General features: G+C 40.9%; 1 protein-coding gene across 1 annotated transcript in view; it reads right to left on the bottom strand.

Moving 5' to 3' along the window:
- LOC113021230 (microtubule-associated serine/threonine-protein kinase 1-like) overlaps positions 1–26,703 on the bottom strand; it is a 57,413-nt gene that overhangs the window by 6,605 nt on the left and 24,105 nt on the right. The window contains exons 3-22 of the mRNA XM_026165764.2: positions 25,405–25,499; positions 23,682–23,757; positions 20,968–21,040; positions 17,904–18,064; positions 16,752–16,827; positions 15,846–16,055; positions 12,565–12,666; positions 10,585–10,717; positions 10,055–10,122; positions 9,597–9,673; positions 9,269–9,477; positions 6,604–6,742; positions 4,747–4,879; positions 3,796–3,961; positions 3,563–3,664; positions 1,287–1,409; positions 989–1,098; positions 722–882; positions 341–600; positions 12–233 (exon numbers count right to left, since the gene is read on the bottom strand). Coding sequence (XP_026021549.1) covers positions 12–233; positions 341–600; positions 722–882; positions 989–1,098; positions 1,287–1,409; positions 3,563–3,664; positions 3,796–3,961; positions 4,747–4,879; positions 6,604–6,742; positions 9,269–9,477; positions 9,597–9,673; positions 10,055–10,122; positions 10,585–10,717; positions 12,565–12,666; positions 15,846–16,055; positions 16,752–16,827; positions 17,904–18,064; positions 20,968–21,040; positions 23,682–23,757; positions 25,405–25,499 — 2,696 coding nt within the window. The remainder of the gene's footprint in view (positions 1–11; positions 234–340; positions 601–721; positions 883–988; positions 1,099–1,286; positions 1,410–3,562; positions 3,665–3,795; positions 3,962–4,746; positions 4,880–6,603; positions 6,743–9,268; positions 9,478–9,596; positions 9,674–10,054; positions 10,123–10,584; positions 10,718–12,564; positions 12,667–15,845; positions 16,056–16,751; positions 16,828–17,903; positions 18,065–20,967; positions 21,041–23,681; positions 23,758–25,404; positions 25,500–26,703) is intronic.

Consider the following 26,703-nt stretch of genomic DNA (forward strand, 5'->3'; position numbering starts at 1 on the left):
AATGCCTTTACCTGCTGGAATGATGACAGACAGAGCAGTGGCAGAGGCAGATTTGATAACTTTAGTTCCTGGTCTTGAGCTGCGTTTTTCTCCTTCCGAGAGCTGCTGGTGGCGAACTCTTCGCAGCACCAGGTCTGTGGTGGCCCCACAAGTCCCCTGTGGGTCTGGGAGCCCCAGAATGGTAGCACTGCTTGGCAGGGGCAGTGATGCATCAGCAGGTCTCAACAGTTTGTCTGTAATAAGGCAGAGACATGAAAGGTGATAGGAAATATATGTTTTCATGTTTTGGGGTGACAAATGAAATTGTTCAAGTCATGAGATGGTTCCTCATTTTTCTTACCGGCAGCTGCAAAGCCATTACTTTCTTTAAGGAATGCCCTCAGGTCGCCTTGAGAAGAGATGGTACTCATGGCTCCTTCCAGAGACGTTCCCCTGGCCTTCACTGGAGGTTGTCTGCCCGGGACAGGCAGCTCAGAGTCCAACTCCAGAGGGGAGGCCAATCGGTAAGAATCCATAAGAGCAGAGAAGCGCCTCCGTGCCCCAGACGGAGGGCTGGAATCACTCTCAGTGAAGGAGGACTCTGAGCAGGATAAACGCTTCCTGAAAACCAAAGACAATTATATTCTGAAATAAACTTTCAATGCCAATGAACCCAGGTAGAAGATCAAAAACAAACGGAAACACAGATAGCACTTTTTTTATTAACTGTGCTTTTACTCACATCTCCGGTGAGCCAGTCCTCCAGCTCTTATCTCGAAGGGTGACACTTCCCAGGCTTTCTCTCTTGGCTAAGCGATCCTCCCTGGGGACCTTGTGCTCCCGTAGAGTCACGCCATGGGGTTTATGCTCCAGCTGAGACAGATGCTCCATACTGCTGTATACCTTCACATCGGTGCAGCATAACAGTAAATATTTGGGTTCTTTTGATTGATTTGAATGTAGACTGATGAATAAACGCTGACAGAAAAATAAAAGTTTAGGTCCTGACCTTACTGAAGCGAGGGGAACACGACGAGAAGCGATGAATCTCCACGGGCTCGTCGTCATTGGTATCGTCTTCATCGTATGAATGCACGTGGTGATAGCGCTCTGAACGAGCTGGGGGTGAGAAGTAATGTACATTCAGTCAGCCACTGCTGACTGAATGTGCTTTATGCTAACATTTACATGGGAGAGTTAAAGACCTTGACCTGTTTCCAAGAATAAGAAATTCCTAAGGTTTAAAGGATCTGTGCTGGAATTCATTCTCTTCAATACCATTCCTTCATTCCCAAAGGGGAACTTACTGTCGAAATAACTGGTGTCTTCCTCTGACTCTAGATGAGGGATGAACTCTGCCTTCTGTCTCAGCAGGCTGTTCCAGTCCACCTCAGTGAAGAATGAGTGCTGCTTCACTTCAAAAGCACCACCTTCGGGGCAGAGCAAAGGAAAGGAGGTGGATGTAAAAAGAGAGAATGAGGGAGCGCGATGACAGACAGGTAGTAATAGCAGCCCTCAAGCATGTGGAGGCATTTCTACCCTGAATGAAGCTGACTTATTTGGGTAAACTGAACCCGTAAGCCAGCGCGCACGATGACAGTTATTGTTCTAGGTCAGCGAGCCCCAGTCAGGGTTAGGTGTACCCAAGAGGGATGTGCAGTGGTGGAAGAAGTATTCATATGCATTTCTTAGATGAAAGTACTAATACAGCACAGTAAAACCCCCCACAAAAAAACAACTGAACTACAAATAAAAGTCCTGGATAGAGACAAAAGCATATACAGTGTCTTGTTTCACTGCTGAGAAAACAGACCAGTACAGTAAGGTTTATTAGATGGTATAAAGGAAAGCTGTTAACAGGAAGTCAGCCTAAACAATGAAATCATCAGGAAACCACAATGAGACTGTGAAAACACAAAGAAGAAAACACAAAAAAATCTCAGTTTGGTGGGCCAACTGGAACTGTGACTAAAAGTTTGAGTGGACCACAGAAGACTGCAAGATTTCACATCAGGCTGCGGCATTTCTATTTTAGGATTCAAATACATCAGGAATCATTCAAATTTGTGCATTTTCTCAGAAAAGTTAATCTTAATCTTTGCAGAATAATGTTGCAGCTAAAAATCAAAGGAGAACGAGATGTAAAACAAAAGTAGCTCAGAAAGTGTGCAGTGGGATAGAAGCAAACTATTCAAGCACACTGCTACAGAATTGTTCAGGGAAGGTTCCCAAGTGTATCTTCAAATGTAAATAAATATACATGCCACTTTATTAGCAACACCTTGCTAGTACTGAATTGGACTCCTTTGGCCTTCTGAACCGCCTTAATTTATTGTGACATAGATTCAACAAGGTGGTGGAAACATCCCTTGGAGATTTTTCTCCATGTTCACATGACAGCATAACACAGTTGCTGCAGATTTTTAGACTTTCTGTTCCACCACATCCAAAAAGGGCTCTGTTGGATTAAGATCTGGTGACTGAGGAAGCCATGTGGTTACACTGAACTCATTGTCAACTTCAAGAAACTAATTTGAGATGATTTGAAGTTTGTGACATGGTCTGTTATCCTGCTCGAAGCAGCCATCAGAAGATGACTGGTGAAGGGTAGACTGTGGTTATAAAGGGATGGACATGGTCAGCAGCAATAGGTAGGCTGAGGATTTTAAACAATGCTCAATTAGCACTGTTTTAAAATAGTGTCTCTAGTGGGCCAAGAAACACCATAACCAGCCTGAATTGTTGGTAAAAGGCAGGATGGGTACATGCTTTCATGCTGTTTATGCCAAATTCTGATCCCACCATCTCATTGTGCAGTAGAAATCGAGACTCATTACATCAGCCAACGTTTTTTCAAATCTTCTATTGTCCGGTTTCCTGTTCCAGTCATCAGTTTCCTGTTATTAAGCTGACATGAGTGACACCCGGTGTGGTCTTGGCTGCTGGTGGTTCGACATGTTGTCCATTCAGATATGCTTTTCTGTATATCTTGATTGTAAAAATTTGAGTTACCTTTTCCTTCCTATCAGCTCAAAACAGTCTGGCCATTCTCCTCTGACATCAGCAAGACATTTTCACCCAGAGAACTGCTGCTCATTGGATATTTTCTCTTTTTAGAGCATTTGCTGTAAACCATAGAGATGTTCAGTTTGCTCAGTTTGAACTTAAGCAGGTTACCTTAACCATGTCTATATGCCTAAATGCACTAAGTTGCTGCCATGTGATTGGCTGATTAGATGTTTTAAGTGGGAGTTGAACAGGTGTACCAAATGAAGTGGCTGGTGAGCCTACATCATTTCCACATGTAAGCATTACACCATACACTGGACTAAAGAGTGAATGAAAACTAGCAGAGAGGTCTGAGCGGAAAAATCAATTATTACCACAGCTGAGAGTAAACAAATATGGTTAGAATAGTGCAAAAATATTGGAACCATAAAATATCTGTGATGCATAAATCTGCGTCAAGTCTGATTCAAATTTAAATGAATGCACATAGAAAATAACTTCAGGTGGTGAGGAATCACTACACGATTTCATCTGAATCCTGGAGAAGCCAGAAGCTCTGCTGTAGGAGACTGACCTGTGCCCAATCGAACCAGCGGATTTGTCTGCAGAAGAGAGGAGATCAGGTGCTGGGCATCAACAGGAAGAGCCTCATCTCCTTCTGGCCACACTATGTCATCTACCAGAAACAAGCCGACAGAGAGAGAGAGAGATTATGGTGGATGGTACATGACTAACAGTTTGTTTTACTTATCAGCTGCGCTCGGTGTCCAATGATGCTATTTCTACTGAGATACTTTGATCTCTCACCTGTAATGACCTGTCCAAACAGCTCCTCTGGAGTGTCTCCAAAAAAAGGCACGCAGCCCACCAGGAACTCATACAGGATGATGCCCATCGCCCACCAGTCCACTGGCTTTCCATAACCCTGACGAAGAATAACCTCTGGGGCGATATACTCTGGAGTTCCGCACACCTTAAAGTAAAGCAGCAATCGGTCGTTTCTTAAATTTTATGACCTCCGATTTTTGTGAATTACTTGGGACCCACTCATCCTTACAGGCGTGTGCATTTTTGCTGCTAATAACATTTCTTTCACATCTAACTGAATCGTGTATTCATTATTTACAACCGTACAGTCGCTCCTACAGTCGTCACAGAGCGGGAAACACACAGCATGTGGGGAGCATGCATATTTATGCTTAGCCAAGCCATCACCTCAAAGATGCCAAGACAAGATGAAAGCCCCGGTGGGTGTTTTTTCATGTGCAGATGGGCATGCACTGAATCCTAACACATATGTGGTCGACGTGATGAATGCACGTGAAATAATGAGGCTTAAATTCAAAGCGAGTGCTGAATAAAAGCCCTGGAAATATAAGCCTTTCCTGAAAGAGAAATTATTATAACCAAGGAAAGGCTGGTCTACTGTTGTGCCAACTGTGCCATATTTGTCAGATACACCTGCCACACAATGGAAATGTAGCATTCAAAGGAAATTTGATGGTGAAACTTTGCTTGGATCATACTGTAGTCTACACTTTAATGCTGATAAAATAAAACACACACACACACACACACACAGTTGTCCTGATGTGTACAGTACAATTAATTTAAATTGACTCACATTCGCTCGATACTTAGTTTTAATATAGCAGAGAGTTTTATTAATTTGTAAAATTCAGATGTTTTGTCAGACTTTATTTAAACAAATTAAGATCTGAGTAAATGGCTGTGTATCTGACTTCGCTTTGGTCATACCTGTTTATCCAAAAATTCTCGAGTATCCTTCTCTATGTGTCCTTCATACAAGTTGGTGGTCAGGCTCATCAGACCCATCTTCGACAGGCCAAAGTCAGTCAGTTTGATGTGGCCCATTGAGGTAATTAGGAGGCTGAGAACAGAAAGACAAAAGTTACATTTGAGCAGTCTAAACCTTATTTATACAGTGGGGCAAAAAAGTATTTAGTCAGCCACCGATTGTGCAAGTTCCCCCACTTAAAATGATGACAGAGGTCAGTAATTTGCACCAGAGGTACACTTCAACTGTGAGAGACAGAATGTGAAAAAAAAATCCATGAATTCACATGGTAGGATTTGTAAAGAATTGATTCGTAAATCAGGGTGGAAAATAAGTATTTGGTCACCTCAAACAAGGAAAATCTCTGGCTCTCACAGACCTGTAACGTCTTCTGTAAGAAGCTTTTCTGTCCCCCACTCGTTACCTGTATGAATGGCACCTGTTTGAACTCATCATCTGTATAAAAGACACCTGTCCACAGCCTCAAACAGTCAGACTCCAAACGCCGCCATGGCCAAGACCAAAGAGCTTTCGAAGGACACCAGGAAAAGTATTGTAGACCTGCACCAGACTGGGAAGAGTGAATCTACAATAGGCAAGCAGCTTGGTGTGAAAAAATCAACTGTGGGAGCAATCATCAGAAAATGGAAGACATACAAGACCACTGATAATCTCCCTCGATCTGGGGCTCCACGCAAGATCTCATCCCGTGGGGTCAAAATGATCATGAGAACGGTGAGCAAAGATCCCAGAACCACACGGGGGGACCTGGTGAATGACCTGCAGAGAGCTGGGACCAAAGTAACAAAGGTCACCATCAGTAACACACTACAACGGCAGGGAATCAAATCCCGCAGTGCCAGACGTGTTCCGCTGCTGAAGCCAGTGCATGTCCAGGCCCGTCTGAAGTTTGCCAGAGAGCACATGGATGATACAGCAGAGGATTGGGAGAATGTCATGTGGTCAGATGAAACCAAAGTAGAACTTTTTGGTATAAACTCAACTCGTCGTGTTTGGAGGACGAAGAATACTGAGTTGCATCCCAAGAACACCATACCTACTGTGAAGCATGGGGGTGGAAACATCATGCTATGGGGCTGTTTTTCTGCCAAGGGGACAGGACGACTGATCCGTGTTAAGGACAGAATGAATGGGGCCATGTATCGTGAGATTTTGAGCCAAAACCTCCTTCCATCAGTGAGAACTTTGAAGATGAAACGAGGCTGGGTCTTCCAATATGACAATGATCCACAACACACCGCCCGGGCAACAAAGGAGTGGCTCCGTAAGAAGCATTTGAAAGTCCTGGAGTGGCCTAGCCAGTCTCCAGACCTCAACCCCATAGAAAATCTGTGGCGGGAGTTGAAAGTCCGTGTTGCTCGGCGACAGCCCCAAAACATCACTGCTCTCGAGAAGATCTGCATGGAGGAATGGGCCAAAATACCAGCTACTGTGTGTGCAAACCTGGTAAAGACCTATAGTAAACGTTTGACCTCTGTTATTGCCAACAAAGGTTATGTTACAAAGTATTGAGTTGTATTTTTGTTATTGACCAAATACTTATTTTCCACCCTGATTTACAAATAAATTCTTTACAAATCCTACCATGTGGATTCATGGATTTTTTTTTCACATTCTGTCTCTCACAGTTGAAGTGTACCTCTGGTACAAATTACTGACCTCTGTCATCATTTTAGGTGGGGGAACTTGCACAATCGGTGGCTGACTAAATACTTTTTTGCCCCACTGTACATCTTAGCAAATAATTGGCGCTTGCTCTCTTTGCCCCTGTGTGACAGAAACTAGCTCCATCTTACTTGTCAGGTTTGAGGTCACGGTGCACAATGCCATAGTTGTGTAAGTACTCCAGCGCTAGGACTGTCTCTGCAAAGTACATGCGTGCCATTTCCACGGGCAGAGCCCCGATGTTCTTTAGCAGGGTGGCACAGTCCCCACCTGCCAACACAATTCAATATTTGATTAGTGTCCCGGGTACTCACCAGTTACAATGATTGGCTCCTGGTGGCTTTTGTGCTAGACTCCTATTTAGGCTGACAAGCACACATAGTAATGCTATATAGTTATTTAAAACTATGCTTCTTATTGTGATTGTTTGTATTGACAACATACAGGCACACAGGGAACCTACACTGGACCTCTGACCTCTTCTTCAAGGTCAAATAAGGTCAAACTTTCATAAGTTTGCTGCTGCCTTTGTATTGTATTGGGAACATTTAGGAAATGTTACAAAATATCATGTCACCTTTGACCTCTGACCTCACCGACCTACATTTCACATCTTCCTTTCTTTCAAGTTGACCCCAAAATGTGCTACATCTTTCTAAGAGCGTCTTGTTAAAGCCTTTTATCACTAATATTTAGTAATAATAATGACATTAGTTAAACAGAAGCATCAAACGAGTCTCCAATAGAGGATTATAAATAAATGAAATCCTTACTTCTTCAAAAAGCTCTCAGTGTCTACAACCCAATGAGACCTCTCAGGTCAGCAGGTGCTGATCCTTCACTTGTTCCCAGAATCAGATCTAAATCTGCTGAGAGCGCTTCAGTTACTCTGGTCCTATTATTTGGAACAAGCTGCCTGCTGACCTCAGATCAATTACTACTGTGTCTCAAAAACAGACTCAAAACCATTTCCACAGGCCTGCACATGATAACTGTGCCACTTTGGGAAGCACACTGAGTTTACATTTAAGGAAATGTGTCATGATATTCAGTTCAGTCAATATACGGTGGGATTTAGGTTATGGTGTATACAAACAGGAACATTTAAATGGTAAATGGCCTGTATTTATATAGCGCTTTACTAGTCCCTAAGGACCCCAAAGCGCTTTACATATCCAGTCATCCACCCATTCACACACACATTCACACACTGGTGATGGCAAGCTACATTGTAGCCACAGCCACCCTGGGGCGCACTGACAGAGGCGAGGCTGCCGGACACTGGCGCCACCGGGCCCTCTGACCACCACCAGTTTAGCTCACTAACCAGTTAACAGCTTAGAACAGCGGTCCCCAACCCCCAGGCCTCGGACCGGTACCGGTCCGTGAGTCGTTTGGTACCGGGCCGCGAGAGTTGAGGCTCAGGTGTGAAATGTATAGTTTTTGTCGGTTTTCAGCGTTATTTTGTTATCGTTTACTCGGTTTTCCTGGGTCTTTTCATGTGTGTTATGAATAAATTTTCTTTTTTTCGGTACCAGTACTAGTTTTATTTTGTTGTATTTATCCGCGACACCTTAAAGGCCGGTCCGTGAAAATATTGTCGGGCATAAACCGGTCCGTGGCACAAAAAAGGTTGGGGACCGCTGGCTTAGAAAACATATGTGCTCCATAGCTGGATTAATGCTGATTAAGCATCCACAGTATTGTTCTTCTACTTTTCATCTTCCGTACGTTTTTTGTACGCTATCTTTTGGTCTACAGCCATCATTTTACCCTCAAAACGTAGCCATTGTTGCCCTCTTTCATTCAATGTTATTATTATTGTAATAGATGGTATGGTTCTTTCATAAATGTCACCAATGCACAGCCTCCTACATCAAACTCTTCCATAGAAGAGTAGAGTTGGCTCCCAAAATTTGTCTAAAAGTCAGAAGTACAGGCTGTCTTTACACTGTCACCACGTCCATATAATAAACTCCACAGGCATGAAAACTGAGAATTGTGTAGACTCGACATTGCTGCCGCTCACGGTGAAGGAATTCTGTCAATACAACTTGTAGTTTTGTCTTTGGAAGCATTTGTTTGAGAGTCACTTTTCTGTTCTGGTGCCACTGGCTGGAGTCACTATAGCAGCCAGGCTCACACCTGCATCCTTAAATGAGCTCTGTCTGTCACTCTGCTAAGATTAATCTTAAAAACTTCTGTTTTAACTGCTGCTGTGTCAACAGCGTTTGCTCTACAGCTATCATTTTACCCTCAAAATGTAGCCATTGTTGTTCTCTTTCCAACAGCGTGTCTTCTGAAGCTCAGAGATGTAAACTTTTTAAACTGTGTGGATCCAAATAGAGGGATCGCATTTCAGTCATTCAGTGATTAAAAGAATATGAACTTTTAATATTACTTCAGATGCTTTCTGACTCTAAATTTTCTTTTGTAATTACTTAGCTTTTTCTAATTTATATTTTAAACATGTTCAGCTACTTTTCAACTTCTTCTTCTGTGTGAACGCCAGTTTTCAACCGTTCTACACTTTTGTTTTCACGTGACAAATTCTGCATTTTTCATCTCATTCAACATTTTTAACTTAACATTCAGCAATTATTTCATTTCAGCTCAAAACATTCAGCTAGCAGCATTCACACAGCAGTTTCTTCAGAAAATGCATTTTCTAGTTTTAAATACTATAATGTAAAATGTTGCTAAAATATTAGCTAGACAGACTGTAAACTTGTCTGAGTAAAACGACTGTCACTGATTGGGTTACTTTTTGTTTTGCACATGTAGACCTGTCCTCACCTTCTACGTACTCCATGACCATGCAGAGGTGCCGACGTGTTTCAAAGGAGCAGAACATGGAGACGACAAAGGGATTCTCTGCAAAGGTGAGAATGTCTCTTTCTACGAAGGCCTGCTGGATTTGGTTCCTCAGTATCAGGTTCTGCTTGTTAATCTTCTTCATGGCAAATCGCTGCCGTGTCTCCAGATGCCGCACCAGGTAAACAGCGCTGGTTCACATGCAGACACAGCCAGAGAGGCATGCAGTTTGACCATTTTATTTTCACTGGCTCTGTGTGCTTGTAAAGGGAAAAAAAGCACATATGTGAGGGAGAAAAGCTCTGCTCACCCATATGCTCCGTTACTTATCAGCTTGATGGTCTGGAAGTCTGCTTCTCCTGGTGGTTTCATTGCTCTCATCTTACCCTGTGGATCAAAGATCACAATGCAAAGATTAAATATCATCCAGTGGGAGGATAGAAAGCACGTTCTATATTATTTTTGTCACCTGTTAAATTAGTCTTTGCATTTATATTGTCTGCACAGATAAGCAGAACCTGCTCCAGGCATTTCCTATGTCCTCCTTCCTGTTTTTTATTATAGTTTTTTGTCTGCTTATCCTAATTTGGAGGCCATGTGATTCAAGGAAGGGGTGGATCTGGGTTCAACAGCCTCAGTGCAAATGAGCTAATTGAATGGACACAAGCCTGTTTGCCAAGTCATCAGCAGATGAAAACATTTTCAACAACCTTTCAGCCACGTTCAGCCAGCAGAAACGACCAGACTGGGGAACATTTTGGATCTCACCTCTGTGGAGTCATCTGTTTCAGGTGTCACTGGTCCCTCGCTGTCATAACTTTCCAAGTAAACCATATCTGATGACAAACACATGTTTGATCAAAAAAATCTGGTAGTCATTTTATTTTCTAATAAGGAGACTGTTTTGCTTTCCTTTATTTATGTCATATAAAAGGGCTCTTATTGAGCTTATAATAAACATGCCAGTAGTTATGCAAGCTCAGATTACAGACTGGTATATGTGAGACTCCAGAAGTGCCACACATCTGTTATTTAAACCTGTTTATGAGAAAGAGCCAATACCAAGAAAGCTGGCTTAATGCAGTGGTTCCCAAACTGTGGGACAGGCCTCACTGGAGACAAGCTAAAATGTCTTGTATCAGGCACCATATGATATGAGTGGCTACAGCAAGGCCCAGCATGATATAAATAAGAATAATTTGGAATTGTGATAAAACTAAGGATAAAACTATAAATTCATAAATGTCCATAATAGGCCCTGTTTAAACCTGTTAATTGTTTAAAGTTCCTCTACCCACCTTCAATCGGGTCTCGAGTAAGCCCCAGCTGGCCAATGATGTAACGAGGGATATCTGTTTTCATCAGATGACCCTCTTTGGCGTGGTCCTCAGCTGCCTCCAGCAGATGGTAAAACTCCTCGGGGTTAAACTCCTGCAGAGAACAACAATAAAACCTGAGTAGCTGATGTCATCAGGTATAAAGTTTTGGAGCTCATCCAATAATTATTCAATCAGCTACATTAAATTAGAGTGATTTGTGGTGATTTAATTTTCCTTTGAGTTATCCTGGCATTTGGTTGTGAATTTAATAAAATATCCAAGTCATTTCATGAATGACTGCCTCTGGATCAGCCCAGGATTTGTTTTTGTAGTCTGTGCTGCTACTGAGGAACTGATGGTGGTGGTCAGAACGGGGCAGGGAAAAGAAGCATCAGCTCGTCTTCCTTGCAAAAGTTAATACCACGTGTCACATTTGAGAATCTGCTGTGCATAAACAGAGAAGATCAATATGATGCCAATTCACAACAAACAGTAGTTTCAAAGTGCTTTAGGTTGTGTAGTGGCCATTAGGTGTGACTTGTAGGTAGTGGGGGTAGGGGAGGGGGTGTGAAGGAAAAGAAAAGCAGGGGCGCCTCCAGAATTTTTTATTATAGAGGGCGCCATATGGGGGCCGGTAAAAATATTTTTGTGGCACACTAAAAACAGAATTTCCACTTTTATTAAGCTGTTGTCAAATATAGGTTACTTGAAAAATCTGGCAAATAAGAGTGAAAGAAAAAAATTCGAAGCCTAGTTAATTTCATGGCATTGAAGCCGATGTCACTGAAAATAGGTTCATATGAAAACCAGATAAGATTTTGAAATTCACATTAATCTGTTTTAATTAATTCATTGACTGGAAGTTCTAATCATCGCTTTAATGATTCTCAGCTGAGAATCTTTAAAGAAAAGACAAAAAAGAAGAGCTGACAAACAAGAAATGCGGCAAAACTATGGGAGAAAAAAGAGAAAGAAAAAGTTCATGACAAGCTGTAGTGGCATAGAAATGCATTGTGAGTAAAAAAGAGGGAGTTTAGTGCTCTGTAGCGTAAGCCTGTAGCAAAACCACTAATATCACCTAATCTTGCTTTAACTACAAGTCTTATCAAAAAGTTATGAGTCTTAAAAGCAGAGAGGATGTGTTTGTCTCCTGAACTTAAACTGGGAGCTGGTTCCTGAGGAGAGGTGCCTTACAGCGGAAGAATCTGCCTCCCATTCCACAAAGCACACACGCTCTAAAATATGATCACTCGGGACTTTGCATGTGAAGAGAAGGATTTTAAATTCGGCTTATTTTTACAGTTATGATTTCAGATAAACTAGTTTGACGTAAAGAATAATTTAATTTTCAATTAGGCGTGCTCGCCAGGAGAGACTGGAACAAGCCCAATGAATGAATTCTCCACGTCACCGTCTGAGCTGTCTCTCACAATCAAGAACCACGTCAGCTTGGCATGACTCATGCAGGGATGCACAACTGATATCCTGTTACGAAACACCAAGTCACAGCAGGCTCCATAGACAAAAACCATATCACACACACACACACAGACATCCTTCAACTTTAAACGACAACGTGGTCACGGTATGTTTGAGGCAGGCTGGAAGGCAGCCGAGCAGCAGGGGGCTACTGCCTGGTATTAGCCGTACTCTGGGAAGGCAAATTTAATCTAAATGCAAATGTCTCCGCCATCCAGACAGACTGGACCAAGTCTTAGACTGGTTTGCTTGTTTTCATTTCACATTCCTGCTGTGTATAAAATCAGACTGTTAAAATGCTCATAAGGGGCTACAAATATGTTTTTGCGCTGATGATTGCTTTTTAAAAATAAAGCAATTTGCCTCGAGTCACAGGAGCTGTGAGAAGTTCTGTGATGAATCATGGAGCTGGAGGAGGATTGTGATCATCGCAGCAGTCGATGGGTGGGTAAATACTGATAAGTGTGAGTGTGATCCTACCAGACACTCCAAAAGCCTTGCAGGTCTGGCGATGATGATCAGAAGCTTTTTCACCAACTCCGTGACAAAGATTACCTCGGAGCTCTCCGAGCGCTCAAATGCCTGACGTACAGACACACAGAGAGGCAGAAAGACAGATATGCATCAGCATTTTTAACATTTGCAAAAAGTGACATCTGACAACAATAAAACATGCACACAAGACAGAGAAAATCTGTCAGTCAAAAGACAGACGGAGGCACGAAGGTACATAATCAAAAAGCTGATCCAATCAAACCTAATCCAGGCAACCCAGGGTAATCACAGCAATCTAATCAAGCTGTAAAGATGGGCTCTATGAAATTCGCAGATACCTGTTATCTTCTCTGGCAAATCACATGCAAAATTAGCCTCCAATTTGGCTCTCGCCAAAGGCTTTGTGTGTTTGAATCTAATTAAAAAGACCTGAGGTGAATCACTTAATCACAAATCTTGCAAAGCTTCGCATATCCCCATCACCTGTACCTGATCTGCTCATGATCTGTTTTATTGATGTTTACTCACAAAGCGTATCTACAAATTAATCTTTATGCAGTTCATCTGCTTCACCTTTCTCTCCTGCTCACTATTTGAATACTTTTGTTGAAAAAAAGGCATTCTATGGAAAAAGAAACTGTTTAATACAAATATAAATGAAAAAAGTCAAATTTTTATATTTTTATTTAATTTCATAGAAATGGCTGTTTTCAGGCTTGCATTCTTTCTAATGAACAGCAGGGGGCGACTAATCTGGCTGCAGAAAGGAAGTCCACTAGCATAGAAATATACGAGGAAAGGAACTTGCAGCTCATTTGATTTAATGACCTCAGTAAACATCATCCTGTAGAGTTCGTGGTTTTGGTCCCTAGTTTCGAGTCATATTAAGCACAGCATGTAGTTTCTTTTGTAAATTTGAGACCTCTTTAATGTCTAGAAGAACAATAAAGCAGGCTTTGCTTTAGTGCAGATGTACCTTATGTCTTATGTCCCATATCAGAGCGCATTCTCTTGATTTACAGTCATATATGACCTGCACACTTTCCATATGGCAACAGTGAAACTGCTCTGCTTGAGGATTTAAAATACAGACTGTTCAAACACTTGGGTGACATCACAGTGCCTCTTTTATGAGGAGTCTCCACTATGTTCAGCACTCAGTCTGTTACTTGGTGTGGCATGTTATTTGGTACATCACACTGGGTTTGGCAACCATTTTAGCTGGAAACAGCTGCCTGTTGTGGCTAAGAATCAGGTTGATGAGGGCCAAATAAGAGAAACTTAAAGGAGCTCAGTTGTGAGCCACACAATTCATGGATATATTCGAAGAAGTGGATACGGCACCACCGCTCAGCCTTTCTCCAAAATGTTCCCATTGGTCACTCTTTGATATTGCTCTTTACAAAAGCTCACCCAGGTGTTTGATGATTGCGACAGGAATGATGGATCCGACCACACAGTTCACATGTTTTACACTTTACATTCGTAAATCTTACTGGGGTGTGATGCTAATCAGTAATCTTGCTAATCTGTTTCCTCTAGGAAAAAAACACATGGAAGCTGCATGTTTGCTTGTAATTGATAGGGTGATACCCGTATATGCAGTGATGGGAATAACGGCGTTTTTTCAGTATCGAGTAATCCAACTGATTACTATTCCTATCGTTACAACGCCGTTACAGTTACTATTTTTCAACAAACAGACGGTTGAAGCTGTGTTCAGCTTACTGCATCTTATATCAGTTGCATGGAAGTAACTGTGAGTAATCTGGACGCTACAGCTTTAAGCAGCTGCGCGCGCTCCCGCAGACGGTAATCACGATCACTGTCTAGCACAACACCTGGAGCTAAGGGGGCAAAACAATCGCATGAGCGCTGCTGTTTGACCGAGGAAGAATAAAGTAGTCGTGGTAAGCCAATCACATGACCACTTCAAGATGACAAAGCAACAAGGAGTGATACACCTGCTGCTGTCAGACCTGCAGGTATCAGGCTCTGATTTTCTCCTTTATAGTGGACAGAAATTATTGTTTGGGAGTGGCACAAATAATTTGTGTGGCATCTTATTGAATGCAGAACAGCTGATTGTTCTGTAAATAGTTTGAAATGGTTATTTAAAAAATCAAGGTAAAAGGTAAATGGCTGCAAATAACTTGTTGTTTGCAAAACTTGTGCATATGATTTTAAAATTGACACTTTATATTTGCATTTAAAGTTGTGAAATGTGATTCATTAAACATGTTTGTGGTTGTTACAGTAAAAATATACTTTTTCTACTGATTTTATGTTTTTTGTCTGATTTTAGATCAGTTGTGTTACTACAGTATGTCAAAATGAAAACATAACTGTAAATTCAGACACGTGAGGTTGTGCTGAAAAGAATGATACCAAACAAGGCAAAGTAAATAGTTTTTAAAGGTAAAATGTGGAGGGAAAATCAAAAGTAGTTAAAAATGGGCAATTATACCCTGGACCCCAGAGGTTTTTTTAAGTAATGCAATAGTTACTTTTCAAGTAATTAATTACTTTTAGAATATTGTAACTCAGTTACTAACTCAATTACTTTTTTGATGAAGTAACTAGTAACTATAATTAATTACTTTTTCAAAGTAACTTGCCCAATACTGCATATATGCAAGCATCATCTTCAGTTCTAAGCAGTCTAGATTCAGTTTACCATACAGTACATCTCTAAGTCTCTGTCCCCCCCTTGATTTCTCTATGATGTTCACCATTACTGACCACTCTCAGAGAACAGCACTGGTATTTTTTTCCTCTATAAAGTCATTTTAAATGTACCGTCATCCACACGATCCCAAAAAAGCTACTGGCTGTCACCTTTGAATCTGTTCCTATTTATGACAAAGCCACTGTACTAAGAATACAACACATGCTTTATATAATAGATAAAAGATGCTAAAATTCAGTGGAGCTGGGGTAAACTGTGCCTTAAACCTTTTCCAGTGAAGAGGAGCAGTTAAGTTGTCTGGTTGCAAAAAGAAGTCCCATTGAGTAAAGAAAATGGGCCTTAGTAAATACTTTCTTGATGAATTTGTGGTCTTAATCTCCAACTTCAAGTCTTATTAAATCCAGCATGATGTTCATTTTGTAAATTATGGTCCTATTTAGTAGGAAATGATTTAGTGTGTGGCTACAATGTGACTGGCAAGTTGCTACTTATGAGTGCGCAGCGTTCCTCGGTTTCTCGGTCAAACCCAGGGACGTCCAGTTTCAAAAAAACAAGATGGCGATTGCCAAAAACTCACATCATGAAGCAGCTTTTCCAGATTCTCCTGTAGCTCGAAGAAGTACACAGAGGTGATGAGGCCTTCGCGAGCTTTGGCCAGGCAGTCTCTGGCCAGCTCTGCTATCTGATGGTGGATGAAGCTGAGGACTCCATCGGCCAGCGGAAGAACACTTTCAGGCAAGTAAGCCTGGATGAACTCAGCCAGCCTCCCCTCCATCTGAGCCGTGGCCTGGTGGGGGACAAGGTGGCGTAAGAAGACAGCAGAGGAGATTAGGTTTAGGAAAAGATTTATTTTCTTAGCTCGGCCGGATTTATGCGAGAGAAAGTTCAGGAAGCCGTTTCATTTGCGATTCAGACAGCGTGGCTCTGCTGATTTAGTCAGACTTCAGCACAATGTCTTTTTCTTTTTTTCATTTCACTTGTGTGAGAACAAGCCCAAAGAGCTTTTACCGCAGATGAACTCTAAACTATAATGCTCAATTTCCTATGGTTTGATTTTTATCACTGTCAAAGCTTTCAGCTTCTTTCCTTCTGATACCGACCTCACCGACTGGCTTTATTTCACTGTTCATAACTGGAGCGGTATTTTTACATGCACTGAATAAACGTAATATTCACACTGACGGGGTGAATGGAGCTTGGCACGTTCTCATAATCTTGTTTGCTATGGTTTAGCAGCCCACATGGTTACGGTTCTTTCCCAGTTTCTTGGATGCAGGATATAAAACATTTGCATACACAGATCTCTGATAATGTTTAATCACAAACTGCAGAGCTTTAACTGTTTTTAATTAGTAACTGAGCACCGAAAAGGCTCCAAAAGTTTACTATTGTGTGCATTTAAACAGAATATGATGTTATCGTGAAGGCTCTTTGCAAGTCTCTGTGTGTATGTTGTGTTAGTGTGTGTGTGTGCGTGTCTAACCTTTGGAAAACGCTCTTTGTACACGTGGTTCATCATGACTATCTCGTTATCGTAGCAGGAGGAGGAGCGTCCTGGGCTGCAGAGGGACACAGGGGAAAAAATTCAGCTTTTCCAAAGCAAGGGCTGAAAACTGTTATATAATGAGATCAATGCTATAATCGACATATCTGAAATACATTTAAAATAGGCTTCAAGACGCACTGTAAAATGAAAAAAACAGTAGATAGTTTTCAATAAAAGGGAGTGATTGGAACTAAAGTAATTATTCACACCAAAAGACAAAATTCAATCATAGTTTTCAAAATTATTTGTGTTGACTATACATGAAAAGTTAACTAAGACATTACTGACATTTTGTTTTTTTATAGAGGTGTTTTGCCCATAAACTGTTGGCATTTCAATACTCTAATACCTAATCAATACTAAAAGACAGTACTGGTTTATATACGTATTTACTTGATGACTTTACTGAGGTTTAATGTACTCGTACTTCCGTGTCATGCTGCTTTCTTTTTATGTATTTTGGATGCAAGTATTGTACTCTGAACTCCGTACTATTTATCTTAAAGTTTTGGATTATCAGGATTATTGGATTATTATAAATCCATTTAAAAGTACTTAAATCCCCAGCTGCAACAATAATGAGATCTACACGTTAATAAATCATAATTATCATCCGTTACTGTCATGTATCAAATTCTGAAAAGTGTAATTTGACACAGAAGTACTTTTACTTACTTTATTTACTTTGAGTATATTGTGATTATATAACCTATGCATTATTAATCTACTCCAGTAGGATTATCATTTGTATACTTCATCCAAAAAGCTTAATTTTTTTAAACTATCCAACAAAAGATCACTTTTTACATAAAAATTATAACAGGTCATGAGCCTAAAACTGATGTTTTCTGCATGGATTTTATGTCCAATTAAAAATATTCTGACTTGTGATCCTATATAAGCTAAAATATTTTTTTATTGGTTAAAGGCCTCTTTAACGATAAAAACAAAGATGTTACATAAAAGCAGTAAGCTCAACCACTGGTGACCCGGCAAATCTGCTTTTAAGTAGTGCCTCTGAAAAGAGGACAGTGCGCTGGGCAGCAGACGCTGCTGTTTAATTTCATGAGCGCCGCTGCTGTGTCTAACCTGAGGCTGCGGGAGCGAGGGCGCATGTGGGGAGAGCAGCGGCCCCCATCGTCATCCATGATGCTCTCTGTGCTGCCAAAGTGCTTGGATAAGAAGTGGAGCTCATCCATGGTGGGCTGGAAGGGCAGCTGGTGCAGTCGCTCCTGAGAAGAGCTGGAGGACTGGAAGAGGGAGAAGAGGAAGGGAGCCAAGAGGGTGGAGGAGGAAGAGGAAGCAGACGGTGAAGGGGAGAGAATTAAGATGATGGAGGAGGGGGGTGGGATGGCAGATGAGAAAGGGAAGTAGGCGTTGGAAGGATCAAACAGAGAAAGTGCCAGAAAATTAACGACAAAACTCCACCAAATGACGTCCAGCAACTGCAGAAGATAACGATCTGAAAGCTAAATTATTAAAGTGTTTGACAGTCTACAGCTGTTATTCCTCATGGATCCAGACAGTGTGACGACAAACCAGGAACTGAAAGATAATGACGCCTCAGGGCCAGACCTTAAATCCATCTGTCAGTAAAACTTTGTCTCCTATTTCCTTTGCCTCAAACAGGGACAATGAGACCTAGACCGCCTCCTCTTACATTTCTAAGTGAAAAGAGTGAAGTAAGGATGCAGATTCCTCCCTTTGTTTATTTTATGTGTGGATGTCAAGATTTTTTCCTCTATCTTGGTAGAGTTGCATATTATTTTCCCAGAGAGCATCTGCTGAACTGATCCAGCTGTTACTTATATTTCTGTTCAAGTGTGTGTCTTTTTGGCTACAGTCTGATGAGCACAAACTGGGTCTTCTTCTCTCCTTGTTCACTGGTTTTTCCAAGTATACGGGGAATTCTTGGAAAATGGTTAGGAATACACCTTTGGGGCCCAAAATTTTAAATTCTTGCAAACAAGATGAAATAGAGCATCATGATCAGCGTGATCTTTCCACAAAGCTATAATCTGGTAACGCTGTCGGCAAGAAAATGACTCCATTCAGTATTTATGAATTTGTGGTATGATGTGAGAGAATTACTTTAAATAGAGCAGAGACTGAGGGGCCAGCTCAGTGTGATTCGTAACATTCACAGCCTTTTGTTTAATGTACTATTGTTGTGTTTCTATTCATAGTATCTGGCTTATTTTGGTCTCTGATTAAATTAGCGTGGAACCGCATGTGCTCTATCTCGTGTAGACGTCTCTTCACTACACCACGTGTCTCATCGCTCTCGTCCCAACCGGCTTGGCGATCGTCACTTTCCCCTCTTGCTCTCTTCCCTTCATCCATCTAAGCCTCCATCCACAGCCAGATGGAGAGAACAACCAGGCCCCTGATATCACTGTTATGCAACACGTCATGCTGAAGGACAGGCAGGGGAAGAAGTAGAAGTGACGAGCTGGAGATGGATACATTTTAATTGTTATCTTAAAGTGAAAATGTATATTCAGCTAATACAAACTGGCTTTCATAGATATATCTAACATGCTACATGGGGAAAGTTCTGGTATGCTGAAAGGGTCGATAATCATTATAATTATGGTTAATCATCATATAGCTGTGGGGACAGGTCTGATCAATAAGCCCACCCCTCAAGTAATTTAGAAGGAATACAAATTTTGCATTGCTATAATAAGGAACCATAAGGATCTTTCCAAAATAATCATCAGTAAATGTCATCATAAAGAGTGCATCTAAAAGTATCCCCTATAATAACTAGTATTGGTTCTATAATTCCCTGCACTGCTGTTCTGCTAGCTGTCTGTCCAGATGGTGTTGCGCTATCCTAACAAGACTTATTACTTGATTTTTTTCAGACACGTGACCACTAACTGTGTGACGATAACTTGTCTTTTTGACGTGTGACAATCACGGTGACAGTGTAGTAGTAAATAGGCCTGGAGACCGGTCCATCTCATCTGGCAATCACCGGTCATGAGAGAGAAGCGCACGTTCCCTAGACTTGGCAAAGGTTGGCAAAACCGAATCCTTGTGATTGCTTTGGTGTTTGGCATATTTACATAGTTTAAATGGAAGTGACGCCGGCCAGCTACTTTCCATAAAAATTGCAACTCAAACCCTTCAAATTAAAAGCGCAACTTTTAAATTGAAGATAGGAAACACTTCCAACTAACTGAGAAGGACACATTTTTCACAAGCAATCGATTGCTGAATCACCTCCAGTACGGTGAACAACTCAATATGCACATGACGTGAGAAACCTCAGTAGACTAATTATATCAAAGACTGTATTGCTTTCTATTTGACTTGAATAAAATGTATCAAAATGTAAAATCCAAAGCAGGAACATATACCAATGTCTTGCTTTGCCTAAAATAAGGACCTGTCACAGTGCCCATAAGCTTTTCAAGGACAGGACAGCATTGTTGGTACTTGAAGTCTGAATTGCCAGAAAAAGACGTCCATGTATCATTTCACACCAGAACTAATTTCATAGAGGGAAAACAAACAGATTTGGTATAAACAGACTAATCAGTGCTAATCAACCCATTAATTATTAGCTACTTATAAGTTATATCAAAAGTTTATTAGCTACACAGTAACCCAGCAGCCAACAATTTACATTTAAGCTAATGCTTATGGGGTTACAACCAAATTGTGATGTAAAAGGAGCCTTCAAAGATAATGTTGGTACTCTTCATGTTCCAAATACTTAGAAATAAGTTATCAAATGAATTTTATTTAACGCTATATAATGGGGCATATTTACAGAGTTTTTCATACAGTAGACTAGGAGTGCAAATTGCTTCAGCGATGTTTTACTTGGAGTTTCGTGACCTTAGTTTTATAGTGAAGCTATATGACTTCTTATGGATATCCAATACTTTTGACTGTTTTACATTCTAAATTATCGTGACTCGTGCTGAGAGGCAACGTCCTGCAAATATTGCTCCTCGTCTACGCTTTAACTTCGACTATGTTGGTTATAACTAGTGTATTTTTTGACTGGCAACTGAAAGGATTGCTTAAATTGAGTTGTTCGCATACGCATAACTGCAAAAATACGCTCTAGCATAGCTGCTCCCCTACACACACGTTTATGATCAATACAGTGAAAAAGTGGTGATGTATATTTTACCGTGGAGCTGGGAGTGTTGGTACCATATCCAGAAGAGGGCAACGACGCTAAAGACCATCGTCGTCCATCGGCCCTGCAGAATGGCAAACACAAATTGCACTTCATTTAATACCCACTGCACTGTAGTGCTATAAAATCAATATCACATAAGCTTCTCTGTTGTTTATTATTGATTTGACAAAAATCAAGATAATGAACCTGAAAGCCCAGCTAACCTAATTTCATTAACTACAAAGAGAAGTTTTAATTCAGCTGAAGAAAATCATGTTCTAGTGAGTTGCATTGTGACTCTGTAACTCAGATTCACAGTGAGAGGCAGGCAGACAGATCTGATAAATAAGGACAGAGGCTTTATAGGAGCCTCGACTTCCAACATGAGAGAGAGACGGAAGTAAATAACAGCCTAATTGGCCGCCTACATACATCTCTGCTGTTTGAACACGAGAGTGTGGATGGAGCCTCGTTGTTTTTAATACAGTGGATGACGTGAGGCGTTGTATTTAGTGTAAGGTAAATAAGGATTGTTTTGACCTATGAATAATAAAAAGCTATTCAAGTAGGGTGTAAGAAGGAAAATATGCAACTGGAAATGAGCGTGACAGCTCCCCTTTATGAAAAGATAAAAGTGGCTGATTGTCTATGGTATGAGCACCTGCTGTTTAAAGTTGTGGAAACGAAGCAAACCCTGAGAGCGAGCTCAAGCACTTAACTCGTGTCTGCCTGTAGCATAAATGCAGCCATAAAAAGTGCATCTTGTAAATGCTGCACCTAAATCCCAGCTACACCCCCTGTCTGCATCGATCCCCGAGTTATTATAGTTTCATATTTTCTACTTTTATTTCATTTCTTTTTGTTCTGTATTCAGTTAAGTTTGAGTTAGCGTCCAGAGTGGGTTAGCTCGCTTCGGTTTAGGTTTTTTGAAAATGTCTAAGATCTAGGAACGTTAGTGCAGACGTCCAAAGTCGGAATAAATACATCCATCAAAGCCTCATCAGGCAAGCTGTATTTACATATTTTTAGCAAATTAACAAATACTAAAACTAAGGATACTTTTTAATATTTTAGTTATTATTTTAGTTTAGTTAGTTCTTCAAGTCTTCGGCTTCCTCCCACAGTCCAAATACATGCAGTTAGTGGGGACAGGTTAATTGATCAATCTAAATTGCCCATTGCCGATAGTGAATTTGAGTGCAAATGGTTGTCTGGTGAACCAGTCCAGGGTGTACCCCGCCTCTCGCCCTATCACTGCTGGGATAGGCTCCAGCTCCCCCCGCGACCCTGGATGGATGGATAGTTCTCCAAGTTCATAAAATAGTTAGCTAGTTTATATTTTTTCAAAAGTCACATTTTTATTTTAATTTCAGCTAACTACATTTTCCCCCATAACTAGTGTTAGTTTTTAGTGAAGTTTTAGTTAGCTATAATAACCTGGACTGTCCACCATGGGGCCTGACAGCCTGTAGCTGCTCTACTCCAAGACTTTGAAATACCTGATCTCAGGACCATAAACTCTCCTTCTATTTTTAAATCACATTTCAAAACCCATCATCACATTCAGACTTCACACCCTTCATTATAACATAATTAAACAGCATTGTAGCCCATTGTTATCCTGATCAGTTTTAATCTGTGTTTTTGTTTGTTTCTTGTGTATGCAAGTTTAAATTACTGCACCAATATGAGGCGACATTGAGGGACTCGAAAGGGGCCTATAAATAAAATGTAGTATTATTACTATTGTCACTTCCCACTCTGGGACAACTCACAGCTCACAGGTTTAATAGTTCACTCAGTGCACTACAATACATAGTTAGCATTTTGATATTAAATATTTATACATATTACCAGATAATACTTACAACCATAGAATACATCTAACGCTTTTCACACAATGCAGATTAGAGAGCTACAGTTGAAGACATATTTTCAAAATTAACAACTATTTTTGAAGCTTATGGCAAAAACAAATTACCACAAAAAGCAGTATCAAATTACAGACTGTAGTGAACATGATCCACTTAAAGTATTTTTCTGTAGGACGATGTGATTCGTGACTAAAAGCATGCAGACATTTGAGCATTAAAATGAAACGTGATGCCATGAATCTGCTTCTAATCCTCTTATAACCTGCCATAAGATTTCTGAATGTGACTACATGGATGCAGCCGTTGTTTCATGGCTCAAGGCCAAACAACTTATTTTCTGGACCTGCGCCTCCCGAGAAAAAAAGGGCCTTCTTCTCTAAACTGTTGTGTTTGAAGTGAACTAGTGTTTATAATATTGTTACACGCTGTCTTTAGCCTAAAGACAAAAGCAACCACGTGAAGGCCTAAATCTAAAATCTATTAACATGAACAGATGTAGATGTGTGACACAGGCAACAAGCGTGACTAAACAGAGAGGAGCTGTGAATGTAATGGCCTGGCCCTGTCATACATGAGTCACCCTGTTACGCTGTGAGAACCTGCGAGTGCAGCGAGAGGCTCTCCAGAATGTGTGAGATCTCTCTCAACAACACATCTGCACCTCTTGTTCCACTGGAGCTCACACCTGCTCGGTGTCTCTCCCCTCTGTGACCTTTGCCTCACACAGACTCTTCTTATCTGTCTCTATCTCACTTTCTATCCCTCTCACACCTCTTGTGCAAATATGGCCGAGAGTAAACAGGTGCAATCACAGTCAGTGTGTAGTCTGCAGTGCCGGGAAGCAGTCACCTTCTGGAGGAGGCGAATGAGAAGTGGGCTGGGTTGCTGGGAGAGAAGTTTCGTGGGCTGTCCAGTGGGCTGCTTCCTGGTGGGACAACAAGACATGCATTGAGAATGAGACACAAAAGAACGGCACGAGTGTAGGAGAAGGTCAAAGTGGTAGTATGTCATGCCACTGTGCCTTTTATCCTGTGGCCAAGTCCCAACAGGAAATCCAGTGACGTGCTGTGAGGTGCAGACGCAGAGCTGTCTCCCACTGCTCCTTTAGTTCAATATCACAGCATAACTACTCATAATAAGTAGGCAACGCTTTTAGGAGTAAACCGATTTAAAACTTAATGTAAACTAAGATTTTTTTCTTAAACCTAAGGGCCTATCTTTGATCTTTAGTGAAACTCGACAGGGAACAAATGCGAGTTACATATATATCCAAATTTCAAAAATATTTCAGACAAAAACAGAATCAACCTCATATGGGAGCTGTGTTTTCACATTCAGCTCAGTAAACTTTGAGATCATTGTTGGAAATATACTGCTTTTTGTTGTTTTCTTGCTATGATGACGTGTTTAGTTTGCCATGAAGACGGAAAACATAAGGAAACAACTCGTCTAGAGAATTAAATGTGTAACTTCTTTACACTGACACCAAGTGGAAGTTAATTGATCTGAGACACTGAAGATCAAAATGGTACGTTGGCCCTGAGAGGCCAAACGGACTGCAACTTAAGAAAACACCAGCAATAAGAAAAACGCTGCAAAAGCACACAAAACACAACAGAAATAGGAAAAAAGAAAACACAGGATGTGTTAGCCTAACTATTAGCCTAAAAAATCCGTCATCAGTATTATATGAATCATGATAAAACACATCTAGCTTGTTTTGGGTTCCTGCAACTGGTCCGTCGGGTTATTGTCTCCCCAGAAACACTTCCCTAGTGCCTTTGGAAATCTGTTTTTTCCTATTTCCGTTGTGTTTTATGTGCTTTTGAAGCGTTTTTCTTATTGTTGGTGTTTTCTTAAGTTGCAGTCCGTTTGGCCTCTCAGGGCCACCGTAAAATGGGCTTGATTTCACCCTCCATGTAAAATTACCATGACAACTTCAAAGGCTAATCATTTCACCTATTGACTGTATATAAAAAGTAGACATAAGCTCAGTGACATCAACATTAATTTATAAAATCGAGTTTTGATGTCTGAACATTACCAGTTTTGGCCTTCATATCTGTCTGTTTGTTTTTTTAAAGTAAATTTAGATGACACGGATGAGTGATAAAATTATGAGCTAATGCTAGCAAGCTTAGTTAGCAAGATGCATAAATTAAATGGGAGTAGCATGCAGACACAAAAACAATAATTATTTCTTCGTTTTAAACCACAAACAGTAGCAGGAATTATTCATTCTTATTTCTTCTGTAAAGCTGGACATGTTAACACAGAAGACTTTGACAACTGACTTGCTTTTGGCGCTGGCCTTAAGTGGACTTTATATTAAGCTAAGCTATCCTGTTACTAGCTCTAACTTAATTTTAACCATACAGACATGAGAGAGGGATCGATCTTCTAACTCTCTGCAGTGAAGTGAAAAAGAATAAAACTAAGAAACTGTAAACACATGATGAACCAGTAGAATAACCCTTTTTTGAGAGGTCGGAATATCTTCACCTATATTTTTGATCAAAATCAATTAAAATCAAGCTCACAGGGGAGGCGTTAGGGCTTTTGTTGTACATACCGAGGTGTCCAGGGAGGGGCAGAGGGGAGTGAGGCCGAGGGAGCGTGGGGGACGTGGTCGTCAGGATCAGACTTTTTCTGTTGCTTGTACGACAGCTGTTGAGAAAAAGAAGATGTAAATGTACTCACATCCACATTACCACAACAGAGTTGTGACTAAGCACTGTGTCTGTGCATAAATATATGCATGCACAGCTGTAAGTGTGGATGGAAGAGAGGCGGACACGTGAAGCAGCTCACTGCAGGGGCGCGACGGCGATACAGAGAATTCAATTTCCTCAGCCATCCATCCCTGTCTGCCTCCCCTCAGCTAAGATAAGAAAGGAGGAGAGAGAGAGAGGGAGGGATTGCCAAAGTTGGAAGAGAGAGAGAGAGAGAGGCAACAAGCAGGATAAGAAGAGAGGATTTAGGTGATATTTCTAAAAAAAAAATTTTTTTAAACTGGAGAGAGAAATACTGCAAAAATGTCCACTTTTATGACCTCAGTTTACTACGGGTCTCTTAATAGCAGTCACTACCACACTGACTCATTTCAAACCTGCCTGTGGGTTCCTCATGTCACACATGATATCATTATCTCTAACTCTGCCATTAGGCAGTAAACAGAGCAAGTTGTTTGCTTTCACTAGATCCACTTACTTTGTCACAATCACACCGGAGCAGAGTAATTTAATTTTGACAAACACAAACCAAACAAACAAAAAAAAAAGCAATGTGCTTTTCAAGGTGGCATGAGCATGGGGCATGAATAAATGCAAATAAATACAACTGGGAATAAAACGCAAGCAGCACCATCTCATCTCTGCTGCTGCCAGATAAAGAGGAGAGCTGGTCTCCCCTCTCTTCCCTTTCAGCCCGCTGTCACATGGGGTCACATGTGAGGAGGAGAGGTGTCGCCTCTTCTCCCCCTCTCTCTCTCTCTCTCACACACACACACATATATATGCAGATATAAGTGTGATATAAATATATAAAGCAAAAACAGCACCTTAATAAAGCAGCATTAGCAGGGTCACAGACTCAGAATGACTTTAGAATTTTTCCAGTTTTCATTATTGATGAAATCATTCATTGCAGTTTATTTATAAACATAAATGATGTCATATCTGATAACTGGTGATGTCAGAATGAGGTCACACATGACTGTGACAGTATCTTTTCTGGTCACAACACTTAGTGATCGATTTCCATCCATGCATCCATCCAACTTCCATCTTTTCTGATTTGCTGGGTTATATGAATAGTACACTCAAGATGGAGAACCAGAGGGCCTTAATTCAGCCCTAATCACCCCAAAATA

This window comes from Astatotilapia calliptera, chromosome 4 (assembly GCF_964374335.1).
Source record: "Astatotilapia calliptera chromosome 4, fAstCal68.1, whole genome shotgun sequence".
Lineage (NCBI taxonomy): Eukaryota > Metazoa > Chordata > Actinopteri > Cichliformes > Cichlidae > Astatotilapia > Astatotilapia calliptera.